Source organism: Limulus polyphemus, unplaced genomic scaffold (assembly GCF_000517525.1).
Source record: "Limulus polyphemus unplaced genomic scaffold, Limulus_polyphemus-2.1.2 Scaffold765, whole genome shotgun sequence".
Lineage (NCBI taxonomy): Eukaryota > Metazoa > Arthropoda > Merostomata > Xiphosura > Limulidae > Limulus > Limulus polyphemus.
In genome coordinates this window covers 40,033-62,198 of record NW_013666375.1, presented here as the reverse complement: position 1 = coordinate 62,198, position 22,166 = coordinate 40,033, and the positions used below count along the sequence as shown (strand labels likewise).

Genomic DNA, 22,166 nt, shown 5'->3' with positions numbered 1-22,166 from the left:
ACGGGGATTCGAACCCGCGACTCACAGATTGCGAGTCGAGTGCCCTAACCACCTGGCCATGCCGGACCATCTAACCCACAGGAAAACTTCCAATATTTTGAAACAGGGGTTAATTCAAGACAAAAAAAAATCTGGGGAAATTGTTTTTTGACACATAATAAATCATCCATTTCATTTAGTCATAAGAAGTAGTGGTTTTGTGTTAGAAATCTCATTTTAGCTGGCATTACCGAAGACTCTGAAGTTTCTTCAGCAGGAATGCTTGCTGTTGGTATAACTATACCTTAAAAGTCCGTTGTAAGCTATTCTCCACCTCCTAAGTGGCTCTAAGCATTTGACGTGAACACCCGCTGTATCAAACTCATCTTTCTTTGCACAATTGTTGGATTCTGGATTGAAAGGAAGTTGGTAGTATCCATTTTCTCCATACTTCATATGTAGTTGAACTTCGGTCGCCTGGTTTTGTCGTCTTGTGATTTTTAGAATGATGTAATTTCCTGCTGGATTAGTACCACAAAAGAAGACCTCCTCAAATTCCTATAACAAAAATACACGCTTGAAATTTTCTTTTTATTTCGTAATAGTAGAATTTTATAATAACTCCTTTGACCATCATTCTAAGGCTAAAAAGTAATAGCCGTTTTTTTAAAAGTTTTCTGGGCAAACAACATCTTGTATTGGTCACTTTAAATTTTCCCAACCTCACATAAACATACAATTGATAATAGAATTAGTAACATCCCTCTGTCTTCTTCAAAAGATATTTCAACTTCTTCAACAAATCAAATAATTTTGATTTAAAATTTAGCTATACTATAATATATTCACTCGAATGTCTCTAACCATATTTATGTCTGTCTATTGTGTCATACATATTTGTCACACACAACAGGAAATAAAAAAAAACTCTACAAATTCTGTAATGTGTTGCCTTTCTTTCTTTACAACCAATTTACCACAGAAATAACAGAATATGTTTGGGTCATTTACACAACCTCTTATTGCCATAGCGATGAATAAATAATATCAAAAAGAAAAACTTAATGTCAAAATGCACCCACAAACAAATACTATTGGAAATTATAGAAGAAAATAATTTAAAAAATCATTGGAATTAGTCAAAAGATTGAAAATAAAAATGATTTAAAAATTCTAGAAGTGACACAAAGCTATTAACAAATTTTAAGAGGGTTAAAATAAACAGCAAAACACGGTAAAATATCTCTATTTAAGTTAACCCTAATAAATATTGTTAAGTCTAATACACTATTATACCGATAACTGATCTAATGTAATCATTTAAATAATGTTCAACACACTAAACTTCGAAAAATAAAATACAATATTTAGTCGTAGACTATTTTATATTTCATAGATTTATTTATGGTTTTTATGATTCATACATTCTTTCATGGTCTCGAGAACAATCGTCTTCCCAATATCTGATTATATTAGTCGGTGTGATTATATATTTAAATGTAAAAGTTTATGACGCGCGTAGTCTCGCCATAAAAGTTTCTGTAAAGTATACGAGTTTTGAGGAATTTGTGAACAATGATATTATTAATCATATATTTCCACGGACTTCTCGCGGTGGTTTCAAGTAACACAAGAAATTCGGTATAGATAATCAGTAAGTTTCATATATTGGTTAGTTTGGGCTATTGTGATCAGTAATAATAAATAACAATGATAACGTTTTCCATATCTTTGTCGCTGCCAGTTTTTAAAGTGAAAGTTACTTTGTTTACAGTTTATCAGCTCTGTTGTTTAACCGCCTTCCTAATCACTTAAGCCCTTGGCTGAACCCTTACTTTGAATAACATAATAAAACACAATGAACTCAAATCGTGTTTTATATTCACTGTGAGTTATAGATTTCGTCCCGCCTCTACTTTGAGATAAAATTAAATTGACTTGTTTTGTCAATAGACTTTTTCTTCGAATAAATACCATAAAAATGTTACACCTTTTTAGAAGTTAATAAAATCTTTTTATTTTATTTTTTTTTAAAAGTAAAGAGATCTTGCGATGTTTGGTTGTGGCAAGGAGGGAAGGATAACAAAAGGGACAGATAGTGATGGGGATGGAAACATAAGGAGGTTATTGCCATAGGAGATTCTTTAATACAACATGTGGATTGAATGTCTGTGGGTTACATAGGGAGAAAATAATTAGATTATGCTATACAAGGGCAAGGATGGAAGATATAAGCGGCGGAGCAGGCGATGCGGTAAAGGATGCTAGCAGTGACGAAGTTTAATGATGTAGAGACGGGTAAGTACAAGGCATTAATACGCACAGTTGAAATAAGGACAATAATAACTTAATTCTGTCAGAGATACTGCCAAAGCTTAACTATGGAGATGAAATTATAAGTAGAGCACTGGGACTGAATGCTAAGTTTAGGTTTATATGCAAGAAAAAGCAGGTTGGATGGTTGGATTTGTGGGATCAGTTTAGATTAATATGTAAGAAAGAGCAGGTTGGTTGGTAGGTTGGATTTATGAAATCAGTTCAGGTTAATATGTAAAAAAGGGCAGGTTGACTGATTGATTGGATTTATGGGATAAGTTCAGGTTAATATGTAAGAAAGGGCAGGTTGACTGATTGATTGGATTTATGGGATAAGTTCAGGTTAATATGTAAGAAAGGGCAGGTTGACTGGTTGATTGGATTTATGGGATCAATTCAGGTTAATATGTAAGAAAGGGCAGGTTGACTGGTTGATTGGATTTATGGGATCAATTCAGGTTAATATGTAAGAAAGGGCAGGCTAGCTGGTTGGTTGGCTTCATGGGATCAGTTCAGGTTTATGTGTAAGAAAAAGCAGATTGACTGGTTGGATTTTTAGGATCAGTTCAGGTTTATATGTAAGAAAGAGCAGGTTGGTTGGTTGGATTTGTAAGATCAGTTCAGGTTTACATGTAAGAAAAAAAAGCAGGCTAGCTGGTTGGTTGGCTTCATGGGGTCAGTTCAGGTTTATGTGTAAGAAAAAGCAGATTGACTGGTTGGATTTGTAGGATCAGTTCAGTTGGAAAAAGAGAGCTTTTAATTTATACTTTTATTTTACTTCTGACTATAAAATTAAATTACTTTTGAGCAAAAACTACTTATAATATTACGTTTCAGCATGCCGTCATTAGGGATTTTCCGACAAATGGATGTATCAACAAAAAACATATATGTAATTTGTTAATTACTGATATCAGCTGCTTAATAAGAGTTATAGCGTCTTTCTTTGTATTGGCCTGAGAACAAAACTTTGGGTTATCCTATAAACACAATATATTAAATTGAAGATAAACTATTATTGCAGATGTTTTGCTGAGAGTAGTAAATAGTAATTGGATTAGTTAAATTATTCGTCAGACTAGAAAGCACTTGTACACAGGTATGTATATATGAGGGTACCTTTGTCATTTTCACAGTATACAGTTGTATATTTAATGTAACTAAAATACATCACTATCCATTAATAAAACGGTAATATTTAAACGTTTTATTGGCTAACACGACTTACATTTGATTTCTTCAATACTTTAGGATTTTCCAGTTCCCTCTCTTCTTCAGAAGCAAGAACTCTGTATTTTATTTCACCTAAATAGTTAGTTGTTACATCTCTGAATCTCAGTCTTAGAAACTTTTGCTTCATAAGAAGATAACAAAAACCTACTGTTTGTTTTAAGCGGGACCACAAACCTGTAGGGGTAAAAAAAAAGGTAATGTAAATAGTGTAATATTTTAATGAAATCGAAGAAATGTTTAGGATAATAAAATTTATCGCAATTAATAATATTCTAAAAAGCTACTTAAATCCTAACTATCAACGTTAAAGATCTGTACTGTAGCCGAGAAGAAAATATAACTACAAAGCCAAGTGTTTTCTTTTTATTTATAATTGTAATAACAGTAATTCCAAACTCAACAATTCTGTTGAGAAATGCAAGGTTGAAACTTCGAAACGTTTTGAACTTTTACAAATAATTTGATGAATAAATACTTCTATATTTGTGTATGAGCAAAGTCTGTCTAGAACGTTCTTCTGTAAATGGAGAAACAAGTATTTGTTTTGGAAATGTTATATGCATTCTATCTAAAGAAAGCTACCTCTCCGATATTTCTTGATTAAAAGGTGCCCCCAGTGGCACAGCGGTTTGTCTGCGGACTTACAACGCTAGAAACGCTAAATACTCGTGGTGGGCAGAGCACAGATAGCCCATTGTGTAGCTTTGTGCTTAGTTAGAAATAAAATAAAAATTGATTAGAAGGAAATAAGCCATTTTTACTTCGAGACAATTATAATTACTAAGTGATAGCAGTCCTCCAGTGTTACGGCGGTAAGTTTATAGGCTTATAACACTAAAATATAGGGTTAGATCCCCCCGGCGGGCACAGCAGATAGCCCAAAGTAGCTTTGCTCCAAAACAAACAAACAAATAAATAAAGTGTTATAGCAGTGCTCAAATTATAACTAGGTAAAAAGTGAAAATACATAAATGTAATGAAAGAAGTGAATCCATACTCTCATATACCCCTCCCCCTTTTAGTGGCTAAGCGGTAATTTTGCAGGCTTACAACACTAAATACCAGGTTGCGATACCCGTTGTAGGCTGAGCACAGATAACCCATTGTGTATATTTGTGCTTAACTGTGTATATATATATATATAAATCATGTAATTTCATTACGTGATTAATCAGTCATTGATTATAATAAAATTCTATCTGACAATGCTTTTGTATAAAACAGACATTAAAAGTAAACGAAAAACCAGCTTTACCAATGGCTGATAGAGGTGTCTGACACAAGGAGAATCAGTACGACTGTGGCTGCACATATCTTCTTTCATTGAGGATAATTCAGTCAGTAAATTCCCACTTTCGAAACATTCGTCCATACGCAAAATTTTGAAATACGAGGAGACGAAATTATTATTTATTTTAACAACAAAAACGGAATTTGCTCAATGTTTCCTCCCTTCGAGTTCTATTTGACAATAAACATCTGATGCTTAGGATAACTAAGCTTGACAAGTGAACGATAGTTATATGAGATTCGTGTCTGAGTAAAAAATAAGATGAATCAGACGTTATACGTTGACGTTTCTTTCAGTACCTTGTTTTTTGTGTAAGCCTAAATTAAGGATACGGCACAGGGCTTTTAGGGGCTTAATCAATTGTTAATAATTACGACAAAGTAGTATCACTTTAACTTCGAGTACCTATTGTTTCAGGGTTTTAGTCATCTCTCAGCGATTGGTAACGAAAAGGTTTCATTTGTTGGATTTTTCTACAATGACACACATTTCCCTCTTTTGGTGAAACTTGAATCCAAACCTATGTCAACGAAAAATAACGTTTGGTAACATCTTTACGGGATAAGAAATCTAATTCTTTCTGTTCCCTATATATTTACAGTTGTTGATTAAAGTAATAGGTTAAGGTTAAGGTTATAGGTTTAGTGCCTCTTCAACAACTATTTTAATATATCAAAGTACTGACCCGGCATGGCCAGGTGGATAGGGCGCTCGACTCACAATCTGAGGGTCGCGGGTTCGAATCCGCATCCCACCAAACATGCTCGCCCTTTCAGCCGTGGGGGCGTTATAATGTTACGGTCAATCCCACTATTCGTTGGTAAAAGAGTAGCCCAAGAGTTGGCGGTGGGTGGTGATGACTAGCTGCCTTCCCTCTAGTCTTACACTGCTAAATTAGGGACGGCTAGCGCAGATAGCCCTCGTTTAGCTTTGCGCGAAATTCCAAAACAATCAAAGTACTGTCCAGTCATCAAGTAGTTAACTTATTAAATGTAATTGTGTCATCTGAGCAAATGGAAATTTTAAGTCTAGACATACATTTTTCGGTTAACAACAATTTTTCAGTCAAAGAGGATTTTACCGTGTTAACAGAAATGTGTTTTTAAACGATTAAGGTTAATGGGAGGATAGAACATACAGTTAGAAAAGAAAAATCCAATGAGTCATTGGACCAGAATAGTAAATCTAGATTTAATTTAAGTAACTTTGTATTAGAAAATTTCCGCCTTTTACACGTTTGTATTTAGAGTACTGTAAATCTTTTTTAACGATTGTGTTAGTTTTCTCGAAACAGGGACAGGGTCTATAATTATTGATTGGCTACGTAAGAAGCATAGCAATAAATTAATAATGTCACTATGTGCAAAGTTAAAAGTAGATGGTATGAGGTTTGTCTGCCCTATGTTCTAGGAATGTCAACAAGAATAGGTAAGATTCTTACAGACTTTATTGTAACTTTCTCCCCGTGTTGTAAGTTAAATAATTAATTCACGGATGTAAAGGGTAAAATAGAACAAGTCGATAAATATAGTTTTTACAAAATTCCTTGTATCTATGGTCGAGCATACAACGGCTAAACTTGCAGAAGTCTGAAATTAGGAATAAAGGAGCATAAAACAGGAAGAAATTGCACAGGAATGTTAATAGCTTTACGTGGATGGAAATGCCACAATTGTCAAATTTTCTAATTAAGGGCGTGACTATGACCATATTTTTGATCAATCAAAGTAACTGTTCAACATGTGCTCCTCCAGCGTCTAAAATGTACTGCATTCCAGATAAAATGGACGTTACAGCAACAACATGTATCTGATCTGGTATGCTGATCACTTTCTGGACACTTGCATCCTTGAGGTCTGGAATTGTGCGAGGCTTTTCATGGCACTCGCATGACTTCAGATACCTCCATAACCAGAAATCAGCCGGTGTTAGGTCCTCCATAACCAGAAATCAGCCGGTGTTAGGTCCGGTAAATAAGGCGGCAATTCACGAAGAATGTAACATAAAATGAACCAGTCCTGAAAGTGTTTCACCTGGTGAGCCATATGTGGAGAGGTATGAAAACTATAGTATCTGGCACATTTCATTGCTGTAGCATAGGCATCGAATTGGTTGTGAGTATTGCATGGTACAGTGCATCCTTGACTTAGTAGGTTTACAGTCCACATTCCGGTGGTTTTTCAAACCTTTACGGTCCAATAACAAAATCAATTATGAAACCGCACCACACTGTCACCTTATGGTGATGTGTTAGGAATGTTAAATGTGGATTATATACCGACTAGATAATGCTGTTGCGCATGTTGATTCTTCCAGGCAGTGTGATATGTACTTCATCAATCCATAAGATATTTGCAGGCCGTTAGTCATCGACATCCAGTCTTGCCAAGAAGTGCAATACCAAACCAATACCCCAGGTAAAGTTCAACTTATTCAGATGTTGCTTGTAAGTAAATTGGCTGTAAGTAAAAAGGTGGTTAGGGTGCTTGACTCGTAATCAGAGGGTCGCGGGTTCGAATCCCCGTCACACTAAACATGCTCGTCCTTTCAACCGTGGGGGCGTTATAAAGTGACAGTCAATCCCACTATTCTTTAGTAAAAGAGTAGCCCAAGAGTTGGCGGTGGGTGGTGATGACTAGCTGCCTTCCCTCTAGTCTTACAGTGCTAAATTAGGAACGGCTAGCGCAGATAGCCCTCGTGTAGCTTTGCCCGAAATTCATAACAAACAAACAAAAATATAGCAACAGAGCTTCTGAAACTATAAGATTACAGAAGCATTCCAGTTAAAATTAAGACTGTGATAATGTAACTTGAAGAACTGCAAAACTTATGGAAGCAGTGATAAAGAAACTTTGGAAAAATAAACTTAAGAAAACAAACCAATGGAATTTTAGAGACTATAGATTTATAGAAAGAGCACCATGTACATCCGGGACTATAAATATAAACGAAACCGTGCCAACAGACTTTAGGGACTCTAAACTTATATAAAACACTCCAACAGAATTTCAGGAACGATAAAGTTATAAACGCAACGCTCATAGAAGTTCAGGAGCTACAAATTGACGGAAGTGGAGCTAATGCTAGTTTATGGAATGTAAAATTACAAAACGTTTCCACAGAATACTAAGGACTATAAAATAACGATCCATTGCTAACTGAACATCATGGAAAGGAGACTTATGTTTTGTTTGCTTTATATTTGAATTTCGCAAAAAGCCGTCCCTAATGTTAAAGTTATAGAATAGAAGGATAGCAACTAGTTAAAACCACCCACCGCCAACTCTTGGGCTACTCTTTTACCAACGAAACGTGGGATTGACCTTCACGTTAAAACGCAACCTCAGGATGATGACAAGATTCGAACTCGCGACTGCGAATTGAGCACCCTAGCCATCGCTTTGATATATAGGTGAGGATTGCGTGTATCTTCAAGACATCATAAATTACGAAGCTTAAGTACAATATTTTGATACAAAATTGAGAAATTTATATCATATATGTACAGGACATCATAGATTATAATGTTTAAGTCGTGTATGACGTTACAATGTATGACCACGTTAAATTTATAGATAATGTTTAATGTATAATGCTACATTGTACGAACATGTTAAATGTACAGATTACAATGCTTACGATCTTACAATGTATGAGTATGTTGGATTACAAAGACAATATATCAACAAACCGTATAAAGTTTCGCTTAGATACCTTTAAAATACTTTAGAAAAGCCCCCCCCCCCCACCGGCACACAGTGGCTCAGCTCACAAAGCTAAAAATCGGGTGGGTCCAGCACCGATAGCTCATTGTGTAGCTTTGTATTTATAAACAAACAATATTAAAATCTAATATAGCAGTGGTCAAATATACAATTTTTTATGAAAATTAAATAATTGAAAAATATTATACATTAAACAAACCACAAAGACATGATTTGAAAACAATGTGGGAGTATTTTTTTAGTATATTGTTCAACACTTAGTCTTCTAACAAAACTGTTTTGGTGGCTCTGTTTCTAAGGTATTTTTGCTATGGTAGTTTCGTTTCTTATTCATTATGAGCCATTAATGTTACTAATTTTACTACCTACTTTAATGAATATTTGTTCGGCAACATTAACTTTCTTCTTGAAATGTAGATATAATTTGTAAGAGTAATTTCAATCCTAATTATCTGTATTATAATACCGTGGTTAAAATCACATTAAATACTTATTCTAAAATAAATATAATAAACAGTGTTACATACTCGTTTTTTCCTTTCGTCTGGGCTGAATTAGTTTGCGCCATCTATACAAAAAACAGAAAAAATCTGAAAACAGCGAAAATGGAAAGTTTAAAATATTAAAGATAGTTCCTAATTTGAACATTATTTCAGGCTTGTATCACCAGAGGAAGAGAAGCGACTGCTACCAAAGACCTGACTCCACGCAAGTGTCCGATGAGTGTTAATTTAGATGCTACAATCTATAAGTATTATCAAGAGGTTCACATGTTATCATTCATTTGTTCTATTCAATGGTTGGCTTACATTTTCTTACTCTTTTTATCGCAAGTCACGCAACATTGTTTTTTTTTTTTTTAGTTTTCGAAACGGCTTGTTTGTCTATTTAGAGCAAATACAAAATGGGCTATTTGGTATGTCCACCGCAAGGAATCGAACTCCGGAATTTAGCGTTGTAAGTCAGCAGACTTACCGCTGTCCCACTTGGGAGACTTTCCAAATGGTTTACAGTCCAATTAGTAACTTTATCTAATTATATGTTTCTAAATTATACGCTTGTAAAATATTTTTACATATTCCCAGGCTCATTACTCTTGTTTTCGTGCTTTTGAGAGTAAATATATGTACGTTTGGTTTGTAGCTGGTGTAAACAAATCTCAAACCCATAGAACTACTACTGATCTTTCACAAAAAAGGAGATGGATAGCATAAGCATGCAGTACAAGAAAAGGACCGGGCGTGTCCTATTGTTATTATTCCTGACTGTGAATCCGAGGATCCATGATTCGCGCTCCATTGCCTAAAGATCCCACTATTCGATTGGAGTAGCTAGTGATGTTCGCTATCTGATTTCTCTCTAGTCTATTATATCAAGTTTATAGACGGCTAGAGCAGGTAAGTCCTGTTTTCTTTGTGCGAATATCCGAAACAAATAAGCAAAATGCAATGAAAAGGCAGAATGTACCATGTGTTTTGACGTGCGTAAAATTTAGGGTTTTAACACCAGTAGTGACTACAAAGTTTATTTATTTGATGTTAATATCAATCATCCTCACTGCTGGTACAATAATTAAAACTTAAATACATCAAAAATTGAATACGTCTTCTTCTGTTTTTTCTTATATATGTGTGAAATATAACATGTGTATGATTATATGCTAAGGGCAGTTTTATTTATAATTATTACCAGCGCCAACTGTCTCAAGATTTGTATGTATATAATGATTTTATGTACCATTCTACATCTATTCCTGCATATTTGAATACGATAACTAACTTTGATTAGTACTTGTTTAACACTTGTGTGTGTGTGTTTAATATTGCCTGTAAGCGATCCGTTCTGAAAGCTAGACAGAGAATCTCAGCCTGCTTCCTTTTAAAAATTCTGTTTGGGGAGGCTTTTATAACTGTAGGATTACTGGAAAAAGCTATCATTCGGTCAAATCTCTTTTATTAGGTTTTAGCCTTATTGGATTTGATGTTTAAGCATTCTATAATTATAAAAGTAAATAAAGCTGGCTCTCAAAACAAGGAGAAAAAGTTGATTAGCTTTAGAAACATCTGCAAACACGTATTCCTCATAATATAAACCATGGCCAGGTGGTTAGGGCACTCGACTCGCAATCTGCGGGTCGCGGGTTCGAATCCCCATCACACCAAACATGCTCGCCCTTTCAGCCGTGGGGGCGTTATAATGTTACGGTCAATCCCACTATCCGTTGGCAAAAGAGTAACCCAAGAGCTGGCGGCGGGTGGTGATGACTAGCTACCTTCTCTCTAGTCTTACACCGCTAAATTAGGGATGGCTAACGCAGATAGCCCTCGTGTAGCTTTGCGCGAAATTAAAAAAACAAACAAACAAAAAACATAACATAAGAACTAAATCAGTTACAAGCTAAATAATAGTTTTAGAGTGAAATCAAAATATTGTTACAAAACTGCAATTGTATTTTTTTATACAAATCTTTAGCAAACCACTGTTGAACTGGTGAGTTCATCATAAAAGCACGGTAACATAGACGAGAATTAATACGTTGGAGCTGCTTAACACCCATGTATCATGACAAGAAAAATATTGTATCAGTACATATAACAATATCAGTTTTTGTATATGTACATAATGTGGAACTGAAGACAGGTTTATCAATTTAATACTTGTGTATCTCAAAACGGGTTGCTCATGAAGTATATAATTAACAATAGTAAAAATCACTATATATATAGTCAGTCCAAAATTTACTCAGTTTTCGAAATACTACTCAAGTTTTGACGTATATATATATATAATATTCAGTAGTTTTACCGTACTTTATGACACTCAATACAACTGCAGTTTCTTGAATGTACAACAAATTATTTTTTCGATCAAAGTTATAAAAACGTTTTTACGATATCGAAAATACGACAAGATTACGTTCCTATTTTTCGATTCTCTTGGCAGAAATAAGTGTAAATATTTACTTCTTCTGCCTTGAACCGCATACTTTATCTAACCTATTGTACTGTATATTGTACTGTAGCTATCCATTTGTTTGTTTTTATCACGATGCCTTTTTCATGTTACTTCATTTAATTTTGAACTGTGTTCTTAGTCTGTAAGGCTCACGTACATATGAAGCGCTGAAAATACTTGGCTAGCATTCTCCTATGCAGGTCATATTTTTAAAAGTTTCTTATACGATCTCAGTATTGTTTGAGATGTCTTTGAACAGTAAAGTCAACACGTTCGTGCTACTTTTTTTACTTATTCCTCGTGGCATCATTAATTAGGGGACGAGAATAGGGCATCTTCAGTGTTGTTTCTTCAGTTTTATATTTTTTATATCAGAAAAAAAAGCATGCTTAGTATTGTTATTAGTGGATATAATTTTATTTAAAATAAAACAATTTGCTAATAATTATGTTTAAAGATTAGGTTACATTCAAGGGGCATAATTTGTTACTTTCGGGACGTACTGGAATTGAATTTTCCTGATAAAATTTACTTGTGAAAATTTTCTCTCTAATGTATAAATTTTAAATTGAGTACGTAATTAACAACGAGCATGCAGGCAACCAACTGAATCACGCTAGCTTAGTACAGAATGAAATTCTCAATCTTATCTTGTACAACGCTACTTGCAAGTCTCTGAAAAGGCTATGTTTATGACTAAATGTAGGTCAAGGTGTTCAGTTTTCTGCAACATATAAGAAACAATACAAATAAGTTACTGCAATTAAATATGATGAAAAGACACTCATCATTGTGTTTTTAAAAATAAAAATCCATAAAACCACTGTTGAGGCTTGACATGGTACTAAATGTAAAGACAAATATGTAAACAAGTGTCTAGTTTTACTCCTATGCTGAACATTTATCAAACAATATCCCATATAAAAGAGTAATGCTTTCCTTGTGTATCTGGGAGTTAGATAAATTATCATTTAAGATCTGATTCAATATCTTTCTACCGATGGTTTTTCTTATCTTACGTCACAAGTACAAGTAACTGACCTTGTTGGTCATCGGGTGTTTCGTAAAAGAAAACAAATAAACACTGAGTTATGCTTGTGATTGTTGTTAATATAGTGTTTGATATGGCCTCTGAAGTAGATTCATTAGACAGGAATCTCACCTTTGGTTATCAGGATTGCAAATATGGAATTTCTCCAAGAATATTTGGATTTGTTTATAAAGAAAGCAACATTCGGCACATGAATGAAAATTTGGCAGAAATAATGGGAAACTGAGACCTTTACATGGGTTCACTTATAAGTATTATTCAGAATAACAGATCTGAAATTAAAGATGAGTTTGCCTGAATCAAGATCAGTAGAAAACCAGAATTCCTGTGTTTTGTTAGTTTAATATTTTGCATGCGTTGATTTAATCGTAGAATAAGAGAAAATAAGTGAATAAAGTCCAAGTAGGAGGTATGATAAAGAATCGAGTTTATCAAACAGAAGAGGATTTTGGTGTTAATTCGTGTTATTGGTTGAGTAGACGATTTGTCCTAGATTAATGGATTGTTTGCTCTTATACACGTGGAATATGCAAGGCCGTCTACAGAGGCAATAATAAACACCACTTATATGTGTGTATTCATGAAAATAGAACCGACCAAAAATGACCATCTCTCTCTCTCTACCTTTGCTATATACACACACACAGTCAAACTACTAATCAAGAAATGTCCTTATTTGACTCTAAAGCTCTAACGACAAGTTGTACAGAAATGGATTACTTACAAAAAGTGTTTCTGTGTTTGGGGTACCGTGTTTATATAGGAAGTGTTGGTTATACGTATATAACGCACTGATGTGTTCTGAGATGCGCGTGTGCGAAGGTCTTCCGGTTTGTCCTATATATGCGTCTCCATATATATTTTTATTTATTAGTGTATCTAACTAAACAGAATATTTTTTAATTTAAATAACTGTTATACTTATGTAGGACTAAACTTTTTCTAGTTTACTTCGTGTATTTATCTTGTAATTCTGTATTTCCTTTATAAATATCGTGGGCGTATTTCATAAATAAAATGAGAACTAACAAAACTTAGTCAATAATTTTATGAATAATGATATTGTTGTTTTCGCGAGTGGAAAGTGAATTTCGTAAATTATTCCTTAGTTTAGGAGTTAGGGTAGAAGGCTTGTCTTATTTCGAAAGCCTTTTTTTAATTTCATAGGTTTTTTTCCTTTTTCTGCTTTTTGAATTTTGTAAGAAAGAACTAAATTGAACTTTTGCAGGTAAAGGAGAATATCCTAAAAAAAGCCCGGTTTACTGAAATGTCAAGCATTGCTAAGCAGGACAGGAATTAACGGAAACGTTAAATTTTAAATTTAAAATGTTGGTAATTAGGGCATCCGACCCGCAATGTGCAGGTCGCCGGATTGAAAGTCATTGCCGAATATTCTTGTATTTTCTGTTATTGTTAGTATTACTATACTTTTTCAGTTAGGCTTGGCAATAACAAATTTGATAAACAATTAGCAGAATAGACTGTTTATATAACATCAAATAACACATAAATACTTACGAAATAAGTTTTGTTGAAAAACAGTTAAAAGAATAAAGTTAGAAGAAAAATCAACATTTACTGAAAATTATAATTGGATTGAATTTGACATGAGTGGCGTTGGCTAGCTGTCTTACTTCTAGTCTATAACTTCATACATAGGGATAGCTTTGGAAAATAGCTCTCAAGTAGCTTTGTGCGAAATTCGATAATAAAATGTAAGTAAAATGCTTAGGGAAACCTACCATGTGATAAAGATGTCATATAGTTTTAATGTGACCACTGAAAAAAAAGGTCCTTTTATTTTATATGATTATAATTTACCAAACTTTTAACTGATATGTCAAGTCCAATAACTTATATAAACACTTTTCCTTTGGCAGTGATCAGGTCACCTAACGTTAGACATATAAACCCGATACTAGTTAGAGCCTAAACATAATATATTTAAAAGGGTATTACATGTAAAATATGGTCGATTAGTCTTTAACTAGTGAAATGTGTAATTTACATTATGGACTTGTATAAGCAATGCAAAACACAGAATGTGACTGTGATACGTACATGAAAGGGGTCGGAGCAAGTGCGGTTTACTCCGACCCTCTTGTAGTATCAACAATCTACATTCACGGACGACATACCACGGTTCGGAAGGGAGGATGAAGTCTCAGCGCACCTGACCCTCCTAGGTCATAAAGACCTAAATTCCTGTCAGGAGGAGAAGCAAAGCTGTTGAGTTCAGATGTTGTTGTTTTTTACATTGTTCAATTACCTTGAAGTGTTTTTTTTCTTAGCTTTATTTACTATACTTAACAACTGTGAAGTTAATATTTTCATTCAGCATTATTTCCTCGTGTTTTCCGCTTGTGAATTCCGAAGTTACAGTAACCACTTCTGGTACTTTGCCAGAATCCGATGCCATATTTTCAGCCACGGGCGAACCATCAAGGGATATATTGTCGCTCATTCGCTGGGAGATTGAGCGGTATATGAGCCACCCTCTCTCACCGACATTGGCCCCACTTCCTCCTGAGCCTTTTTGGGCCCGGCTAGACTGTTGACGATTTTAATCGTTTGTTCCCCCTCCTCGAAGTTTGCCGAGCCTTTCCGCTCACTACCTGATGATTCAGCTTGTCTGTCAATGTTCTTTTCAGACTTTATCTCTCAGATATGTGTTTTGTCTCTTACATCTGTTTCCTATGACCCTAGATGTTTCTTCTTCTATGAAACCACTTGCCGTCCATATTTAGTCCTTTCCCCGATTTTCGAGTTCACGTGGACTAATTGACCCCTCAGCTGGGTATGGGCATTAATTTGCCTTGCCTCCACAGACTTTGGATCCATTTGCTCTTGCATCGAGCAGACTTGCCCTTTCTCGAGTAACAGTTGTGTTTGGTTTTGGTTCTACCTGTTTCAGAGGCGAACCCAGATTACCCCAATTTTCATACCTTCGTCGCACTCTCACAACTCTTTTAAGGTACCTTTCTTCCCTTCACCTGTCGGAGGCTCCTCACTGAAATCCTCTCCATTGTTACTCCTACTTTGGCTCGTCTGTCTTCCTCAGCTCTCAAGCTTCAAACATGGTTTGTTTGTTATTAGGACCTCTTGGGCTGTGATGGAGTTTGACAAGGATCCGTCTCCAGACTCCTTATTGAACGGAAATCTGTGTAATTGGCAGTGCTCTTAGGGCAAGTCATTGGAGTTTTGATTATACTGCCAATTACACCAAATTTATTTAATTGGGGATTGTTGTGGTGAGTGGGGCTCACAAATCACTAACTCAAGGTACTTTGCAGTTAGACCAAAAAAAAATAACTGTAATACTGACCTGTAATACCATGCATAGGATTTTATTCAAATCTTTAGTATCTTAAAACTCACATTCATTTCTTACTTTTCAATAACCATTTCTGCTTAATTCACATAAACGATTATAGTTCACATGTAAAAATACTTCATTATTTCTATACTTATAGATCTTACTTGAAACTACAAGTTACATTAATTGAATAAGAGAGAAAACAGTATTATTACTTACACCGATGCTGGGCTGTTCTGTCTGCAAAGGTTGGATACTTTCGTCTTCATGTCTTAAGCTATTCTTTATTACTTATGCCATTCTTCATGTAAAAGTTCACTTAAAACTTAATAAATTGTTAACTTCTTTTTTAACTTTTAAATATTAATGTTTTAACTTTTGACAAAATACTGAAACAATTGTAAAAAATTTCCTCAAAAATGTTCAGTTGCTTCATCTGCATGATGTCATTTTTGTGGTGTTATGTGTTTCACTTGGTTCCTGATTCTCTGGAGTTGTATGGGGCCTTGGTCCATCAACATTCTACTCTTCCTAACTTGGTAGCTCGTTTTTCGCAGTCGGAACTGAGTTCAGCACTGATTCCTTCCCACATTTTTCCAGTCCCACCTTCCCACAGTGCCACAGTTTGATAATTTAATCAACGATGCACAACCCGTCAACAACAGTAGGGGTAACTATGTGGTTGGTTTGGGTCCAGGGGCTCGTCTCTTGAATTTCATTTATAGGGACCTTTTCTTGCTGGTGTCTTGGTTCACATCCATTTGCTTCATTGGATGGTCTTCCTCATCCATGCCACTCCATGCATGGTCCTTTTGCTTGTTCTATCATCGCCTGCTCAATCTTGGTTTCCTTTGCTGTGACGACTGCAGGTGATCCCTCTCCTTCAACCCCAATATGCTCCATCAACCCAGTCACCAGAGCTCCATCCCACGCCACCCATCCTCCATCTTCCTGCCTGGCTTTTGTCAGGTCTTTGGTGAAGAGTTTTGGTTCCTCTTACAGAGTGGCTTCATATTTAGCCCATTCCGTTTGCTCTTCTTCTTTGGCCATCTATCAATGCCAGTGGAGCATTTATCATTCCTGGGCATTGACTCTGGGGTTTCTGGGCTTCTCACTCAACATTTGCCTGTATCTCAGAGTTTCTCATGTGGCTCTTTGGAAGAAATTCTTTGGTCTCCTCGATTTTGGGTTGCATTTTCCCATACATTCCCTTTTCCCACTTCTGCTGAGTCTTTGCTTCCCCTATCCTTCCCATGTTTATCTGCTCCTTTTGGCTCCATCAGCTACTGAGGTGTCTATTGCTCCCGGTTTGGGACATTAATGTGGTCCTTCATGCCCTCACTTTACCTCTGTTTGAACCTCTGTCTATTTGTTCCCTGTTTCACTTTTCTCTTAAGGCGTATTTGCTCCTCCTCCTTGACCAATGGGCATCGTAGGTCGGGTATTTTGAGCCTCAGCATTACCTGAGCCTTTTACCACTCCTCCTATTTTATTCTTTATCTGGATCATGCTTTCCTTCCCAAGACCTCTGTGGCTCGAGAAGATCAGTCCTCCTTTTCCCAATCTGCCTCTCTGCCCTCATCCTGCTCCAGGTAGATTCCTCTGTCTTGTGAGTGCCCTCCATTGATATATTACTTGCATAGCTTTATTCCAGGGTTCCTCATTCCCACCTTTTACTCCCTTGGAACCTTTCCTTTTCCCATGATCTTTCCCCAATTAACCTGAACAATTGGGTTCAAAGTTTGACCCAGTTGGCCTTTTCCTCCTTGTCTCCTTCACAGCGTGATCTTTTTCATGTTTCCTCACATCATGTCCATCATTTTACCTTCTCCCTTGCCTTTTGTCTTCATCCACTATTGGAAGAGATTGTAGCATGGGACATGTGGACGACTCTGCACACGTTCATCTCCCACTACTTACACCATATCACCGTTTCTGCTTCCTCAGGTTATCATCTGCTTCCTGTGGCTATTCTACTGACTTCGGCAAGGCTGTGACATGAGGTAAGTCCTCATTAATGCTTTCTTTTCTTTCAGAGCCCTGCTTCAGCTTCACTTTGGATCCCACTTTGTGGTGAGTGGTGCCTGACCAGATATTCCACTTAGATGGCTATATCCATAGGCATCTTGCTATAAAATTCACATTGTAAGCTATGTTGATTCTTGTACATTTTTTATGGCTATGTACACACACCCTTGTGATAGGGTGTTTCACAAAATCACTAGAGTGTAAATTCCTCGTGATAACTGCGTCATAATATGCCTGTCCCAAACCATACCACCCATGGTTGGCATGGGTAAAGCAGAAAGGGATTGCTGCTCATCCCTGCCATGCTTCTATTGAATAAATTGGTATAATCTGCTTTTCAATATAGGGTTTTGTGATAACCCATTACACTGTCTCAGGTGTTGCAGTCCTTTCGGATTCTTCACTGCACTCCCCCTCTTTGTTCCAGTGGAGTATGGGAGTCCTTACTATTTACCAGTTCCAAGCCTCTGTGGTGGTTGACCATGGAGGCAACCTGCTGGATGGGTTCAACTAAGATGGCTATAGCCATTCAGTGCAGAGTAGGGTAATGATGTTCTGCCACTGTAGAGGGAGTTATAAGTTTCTCCAGATGAGTTAATATTTCCCGGGGTTGAGACACCCAAATCCAGTTCACCCCTCTGATAGAGTGCCCTCTTGCTACCCTTGCATGGATGCCAGTACCCAGCAAGTGAGATTTTGGAGATTGAGTAAATCAATCACACAAGTCCTCACACAGGTTTTGAGTTGTCCCTCTTCCCCTCTCAACTTGTCTTCTGTGTTGTGGGTCACAGAAGGTCTACATGGCCTACTTCCACTTCCGTCCTGGGTTTTCCCACGTTGAGTGATGAGGTTCTTACCAACCTGGGGCCGTTTGGGGCTGATTTCATGGTCGTGGGGGTTGAGTGCATGTGATGGACTTCTCTGGGATTGGAGATGAAGACAGTAGGATCCTCATCCTACCCTCTTGAGGATGTCGGTAACCAGCGAGTTTTGGATGTAGTTGACTTACTGAATACAGTCTGTCACACCCTAGCCATTCTACACCATGGGACACATCCTCACTTGCCCATTTTCCATCATGGGATTGAGTGATTCTGATTAAGATCACATTGTTAAACCATCCTCTCCCATGTGGATGTGCTCCCTTTAATGTTTCGCCATGTATGGTCCTCCCAATCATGTTAAGGTTCCTGGCGAATAGATACCTGGCTCAGCTGTGGTGCACTACACCTCCTTAGATCATCTGATCTTTCCTCTCATTTCAGGGGTGTCTTCCAGACGTATCCAGGGGATACACCTGTTCTTCCCTCGTACCAGTCCCTCCTCCATTTCAATGTGGGATTCAAGCTAATCTTGTGACCAGAGGGAAAGTACCTTATAATTATAATTTTCCTAAATGGAAATGTATTTGCAATAAGTACGTCTCACACTTCCCACCCGTCCATCCCACAATATTCCGATGGTCACGTCTTCTGCCAAACTTCGAAGTGCTGGTTCGGTAGTGGCATGTAGAGGGAGTTACATCTGTCATGTGGTAGTAGTGCTCTCATATTAGTGGAGAGGTGACACATGATAATTTAGATTCCAACAGAGGGAGGATGAAGGCTTGTGGCATGAGTTTCTGAAAAAGTTCGCATATAGAGGGCAGCACAAAATGAGAAAAGCTAATCTTGAGAGAGGAGGGAAGTACCGACTGGAAATACATTTCTACTAGTGATAATTTTAACTTTTGAGTTGGTTTTTGTTGGAAAAAGCTTAATAAGTTAGTTTTTCATCACATTGTAATTAACTGTATAACCGATTCAAATGTAATTTTCACATCAATACACCAACCTAAAAGGAGTAAAACAAAATCTGGAGAAATTGCATACTCCACATCACCAGGCATAAGTTTATAACTAACTAAAAATACGCTTCTCATAGAACAAGTCTGTATGTGGGCATCTACAGCTTAAATACATTTACCTAGAGTGTATAAACATAGGAGTTTATATTTCCAGTCACTTCCTTCCTTCGGTAACAGACTATTCATAGAATAACTGTCCAAACCTCTATACATTTTAGATTTAAACACCTCAATAAAGTCCCCATTCCTAAGTTATTTAAACTAAGTATAATTGTAGCTCATATATACTTTTCCCAGCATGTTGATATCTTTATACTTTATAATATGACAAAAACTTTAGACAGTGCTCCAAATGAAGCCTTACCAAATTGTTGTACACATGTAAAATGAATTTTTTTGTTCTGAAAATCAAAATCACAATAAATAAAACCGAAGACTTTTTTATCTTTTTTAATAAAACTGGACTTGCTACAAAATGTTTTAGGAGTTTACTGAAAATCATCCCTAAATCCTTCTCTATATCCACAGCTCAGTGCCTATTTCACACCAGAAATACAGGTAAAACTTTTCCAAATGATTGTACTCCATACCTTATGTGCATATATTTACAATTTTTGATACTGAAACTTCAGGTTTTTACAGTTAGGCTCAGTTGTTAAAAAATAAGGAATGTTTTTTAGTACATTTGATTTAAAACAAACCCTGATAATTTACTTCTTTACTTGTCTACAATTGTAAGCATCTATTTAACTTACTAGTCATTTAACACTTTTTAAAGGTTTTTTGGAAGTCCTATCAAAATGATGGAAGTTGGTAAAGTAAGACAACTTTTTTTTAATTAGTCTTTCTCAAAAACATTAAATAATTGCTAACTTTCTAAATAATTTATGAAAATCGGTTCCAAGTATTTTTTAACAGTAGCAGTGAAAATAATAAAATCCATTTTAAAATAAGTTAAATGACAGATATTTTTCTTCTGTATTTGTAATTAGTTTAAACAAAAAAACTTACAAATTTTATTATTCATGCCAGGAAAAGTTCAATAATTATTATCTCCCTGGTGTTAATAGTAATTTTATTTTATTCCCATATGCTTCAGCACCCAAAATTCTGCTAGTAAGCTTTATATTATTATATATATATATTTGTGAGGTGTTTTTCGTGTATCAGTAGCTCTGCTAGCCATTTATGAGTTTTCTTTGTAGAATGTAAGATTTTAGAAGGAATGTACCTTTTCACTTAGCTTGAAATAAGAAAGATACCCCAAAGTTATTACATTATTCTCACGTTGATTAGTAGCATCTGGAACTCTATTTCTAAATGTTTGTATACAACTTATTAACATTACTACACGTTTTTAATAAAAACAAAGGTTATTACATGAAGAACACTACCATCAAGTGCTTTTATTTAGTCACATTTCTAAACATATCCACTGCAAGGTGTCTGGTAATAATGGAATTGACAATAAAGTATCTGGTAAAAATAACACCAGTAATAATGTGAAGTTGGAAGCAATTGTTATGTTATAAAACTCATAACCTGACAATTTTGCTGCTGTTATTTTTTATTTTTTAAAAGAAGTTTTGCATTTTGTTCCCCATTTTGCATTGTTATTTATGACATTTTTCTCCCTAGTCTTTGCCAAGACGTTGCTTTTTCATACTTGCTAAAGTGATAATAGTGATTTTTGTGTCTACAGTCTAACCGCTGACATAGTGATAAAAACAATTACAAAATACTGTATTAGTACTAGATGTACTTCTGCAGAGTCCCTGAAAGTGTTCAATTTGAAGAGTAAATAAAACTAAAATGAAAAGTTACAAATATTTTTCTTTCTTGCTTTTGAAGTTCACATTTCATGCTGTGTTGTAGCCCACAGAGTGCATAATTCTTCCCATGATTCATGGAATGCGCATGTTTTACTGATGTCACATGATGGGGTAAATAGGGAGAAAACAATCAGATTATGCTACCCAGGATCACAAGTGGAAGATATAACTGACAGAGCACATAATCTCAGTTATTCCATCCTCTAAACTAAATTAAAATAATTAAAATTAAATAATCCTAAAGCCAGCCCTTTTCATTCATATACTTATCAAGCATTTTCTTAAACTCACTTACATTTTCTGCCTCTACAACATTTGAAGGGAACCCATTCCAGAGGCCAACCACCCTGTTAGAAAAATGAAACTGTCTTAGATGACGATGACTCCTACCTTGCCAAAATTTATATTTGTGGCTCGTAGTCATACTATTCTCACTGTTAATATAAAAAAGATGATGCACCAACACTATCAATTCCCTTTACAATCTTAAACACTTCAATCAGATATCCGCTAACTCCTCATATGACAACCCCTCCATCCCAGGCACCCTTCTAATAACCTTTTTCTGAACCCTTTCCAACAAGTCAATGTCAT

At 35.8% G+C, this 22,166-nt stretch overlaps 1 protein-coding gene across 1 annotated transcript in view; it reads right to left on the bottom strand.

The window, feature by feature from the left end:
• Positions 1-22,166, bottom strand: part of LOC106460401 — a 122,238-nt gene that overhangs the window by 79,913 nt on the left and 20,159 nt on the right. The window contains exons 2-4 of the mRNA XM_022387115.1: positions 9,072-9,112; positions 3,524-3,702; positions 284-537 (exon numbers count right to left, since the gene is read on the bottom strand). Of these exons, the coding sequence (XP_022242823.1) occupies positions 284-537; positions 3,524-3,655 (386 nt within the window). The 5' untranslated portion in view covers positions 3,656-3,702; positions 9,072-9,112. The remainder of the gene's footprint in view (positions 1-283; positions 538-3,523; positions 3,703-9,071; positions 9,113-22,166) is intronic.